The sequence below is a fragment of the Sebastes fasciatus genome, chromosome 10 (assembly GCF_043250625.1).
Source record: "Sebastes fasciatus isolate fSebFas1 chromosome 10, fSebFas1.pri, whole genome shotgun sequence".
NCBI classification, from domain to species: Eukaryota; Metazoa; Chordata; class Actinopteri; order Perciformes; family Sebastidae; genus Sebastes; species Sebastes fasciatus.
The window spans coordinates 10,040,066-10,043,130 of NC_133804.1; the positions used below are offsets into that span (position 1 = coordinate 10,040,066).

General features: G+C 39.9%; 1 protein-coding gene across 1 annotated transcript in view; it reads left to right on the top strand.

Moving 5' to 3' along the window:
• Window positions 1–1,054: 1,054 nt before the first annotated feature.
• Window positions 1,055–3,065, top strand: part of LOC141775082 (SH2 domain-containing protein 1A-like) — a 3,359-nt gene continuing 1,348 nt past the window's right edge. The window contains exons 1-2 of the mRNA XM_074648022.1: window positions 1,055–1,839; window positions 2,114–2,177. Coding sequence (XP_074504123.1) covers window positions 1,703–1,839; window positions 2,114–2,177 — 201 coding nt within the window. The 5' untranslated portion in view covers window positions 1,055–1,702. The remainder of the gene's footprint in view (window positions 1,840–2,113; window positions 2,178–3,065) is intronic.

A 3,065-nucleotide genomic window follows, 5' to 3' on the forward strand; every position in this document is an offset into this window, starting at 1 on the left:
ATGCTTCACCGTTCGACAGAGCAGGTGTGAGTGTCCTTGACACGCGTCTTAAAAAAGACAGATCAGTGACATGTGACTGAGAACCATGTGTTAGAAAGTGTGGTCGTGTGATGAGAAAATGGAAGCTGAGAAGTATAAGAACTCTTTTAAACAGCAGGGGTGCCCATCATAAAACATCTCCCGCTGACATATTATTTTAATTTAACATGTCGACATTTAACAATCTGAGCAGGCCTCAGTGTAAATTAGTCTCTCTTTTTCCTCTTTTGTGCCTTATTACAACCTTAAAGGGGACCTATTATGCTAATTTTCAGGTTCATACTTGTATTCTGGGTTTCTACTAGAACATGTTCACATGCTTTAATGTTAAAAAAACACTTTATTTTTCTCATACCGGCTATGCTGCAGGACCTCTTTTCACCCTCTGTCTGAAAAGCTCTGTTTGAGCTCCGACATGCACAACAACTATATAACACACTAAAGGAAAAGGGAAGCACAAAAGCATAATTGGTCCCCTTTAAGTAAAGAAATACTATATAAATATTTTTAGCACATTTTGTCAGTTGTGGAAAGTAACTAAATACATTTACTTAAGTGCTGTTTAATTTTGAAGTGCTTTCTACTTATACTCCGCTACATCTCAGAGGGAAATATTGTACTGTTTATTCCACTACATCTATGTGACAGCTGTAGTACAGTGACTAGTTACTTTTCAGATTAAGATTGTAAATAAAAACGTAATATGAATTTAGGTAATTTAGGTTTCATTTAAATAACTGTTTGAGAAAAGATAAGAATATTTTTTTAAATATATCTTTTTAAAAAACTATGTATCACTCAATATACAGAATCATAAATCAGTCACAGGAGACATTTTACTGCAGAATGAATTCATACTTTAAGTATCTTCTGCTGATAATTCTTAAGTAGAATTTTGAAGGGCTTTTACTTGTAATGTATTTTACATGAATATATTAGTGCTTTTACTTACTGTATGTAAATAACCTGAATACTTGTTCCACTGCTGAATCTTGCGCAGTAAAGCGTACATCACTATTCATGGAAACTGTGGTGGAAACAGACAGAGTAAGCAAACGTCAGTTGATAAGAAAACAAAGCGAGGCCTCTAGATAAATTGGCTGGAAACAGCACAAGTCACTGCTTAAGCACAATATACGTTTTCCTGTGTGAAAAGAGCGATATTGCTTTTTTTTTTTATCCCTCTCTTGTGCTTTCTATTGTTGTGGAAATATTCAGTTAGAATCTTTGAAGTTATTTCCTGTCGAAAAATACAATCATTTCCTGAGAGATACACAAACCCACATTTTACGTGTGTGTGTTTGTGCACATGTGTGTGTGTACTGAAAGAGGAAGGCTGAGCAACAAGACGTAGAGGTTAGAGAGGTTAGAGACAGACGGGGTGAGAAAGTGGAAAACCAGAAAGCTGGCTTGCCAAGGCTCGGGCTCCCAAACGGACATTTGAAACAGCAAGAACCAAATATCAAATGAGAGGCTGGACAGCTGCTTTACCTGTGTTCCCAGACTAGTGGATACACAGTGAAGACCAAAAGGCTTGCCTGCAGTGAAAAGTTGAAGACGAGAAAGGGAGCGGGAGCGAGAGAGAGAGAGAGAGAGAGAGAGAGGAGAGAGGAGAGCTGGCACTTGGGAGCAGACCAAAAAGCAGACCTTGAGAGGAGCTGTGATGGAGAACCTGCCCGTCTACCACGGACCCATCGGCAAGGAGGAGGGTGAACGGCGGCTGGCCCAGGACGGGCGAGATGGGTGCTACCTCGTCCGCAACAGTGACTCTGTGGCGGACGTCTACTGCCTGTGTGTGCTGTAAGTACAACCACAGATTGTGAAATATCTGCTTCTTTCTCAGTTATCACATCAACACATGATCCTATTTTCTACTATTATATACACTACCTCCACACATTTAACAAAATAAAAGGCATAAACTGAATTGTTAACTGAAAAAAAACATGATGGCCTTTTCCTAAGTGTGAGTCTCACAGGAGCAATAACGATGATAATAATCACAGTAGGGGCAAATACATTAAACTGAAAGATGAACCAGGGGTCAAAGGTCTTTGTATGTGTGTGTGTGCAGGTCCAAAGGATTCGTCTACACGTACAGACTCCACAAGGACGACTCAGGCTCATGGGCTGCCGAAGTGAGACCATTTTTTTTGTATCATTTTATTTTCTTGTTCTCATCCTGCACCCTAAAACTTTACAGGAGCAGCAAAACAGCTGCACATCTGCCTCGCTCTGGTTGGCGTTGATTAGTTCTAGAGGTGTTTTTGGTGGCAGCCTAATTCAGCAAGCTGTGAATTTGAGGGAAACATGTTTTTTTTTTCTTTCCCGGAGTGACAGCACTGAGAAATGGGTTCTTTTTCCTCCAGCAATAACACCCTGTGAGATAGCCCCCTCCACCACCACCACCATGCAGCACCGCCACAAATTTAAAGACGCCACAGCATCAGCATATACTCCAGAGATGGGGAACGTAGAATTGCATTTGACAGCATTTCTGATGGGATGTGTAATTGAGCACTGAGGGTTGGCAAACACACAGTTGTGAACGTATAGAGACATCTGAAGCCTTGTGTCTCTCGCTGACAACTAAAGCTAGATGTTATTGTAACTACATTTTACCCTCGCTCATTTTTACCGACAGCATCAGGCCATCAGACACGGGAGGGACTCGAATTAAACGGATTTCACTACAAGCTCAATAAGGGTTTACATTATTCATGTGCAATATCAATCACTTTAATGAAATATTCGGGGGAACAGAGGTAACACTTGTGGCCGGAGACGGAAACATCCAAAGTGCTTTGCTGTGGAAAGTGCTCCTCTGCGTTTTTGATTGAATGATTTCAAAATGCTTGCAGCATGATTGATTGCACAGATTGAAAACAAATAATGTTTTTTTTCTTTTTAAAGTCCTTACTTGACAAAATTATAATATAACTTTTAATGCTTCATATTATAGAGATGTTAAACTGACAGCTGCGGGCAAAGTGGTAAAATTATGAGGGTTATTATCAATTAGATGT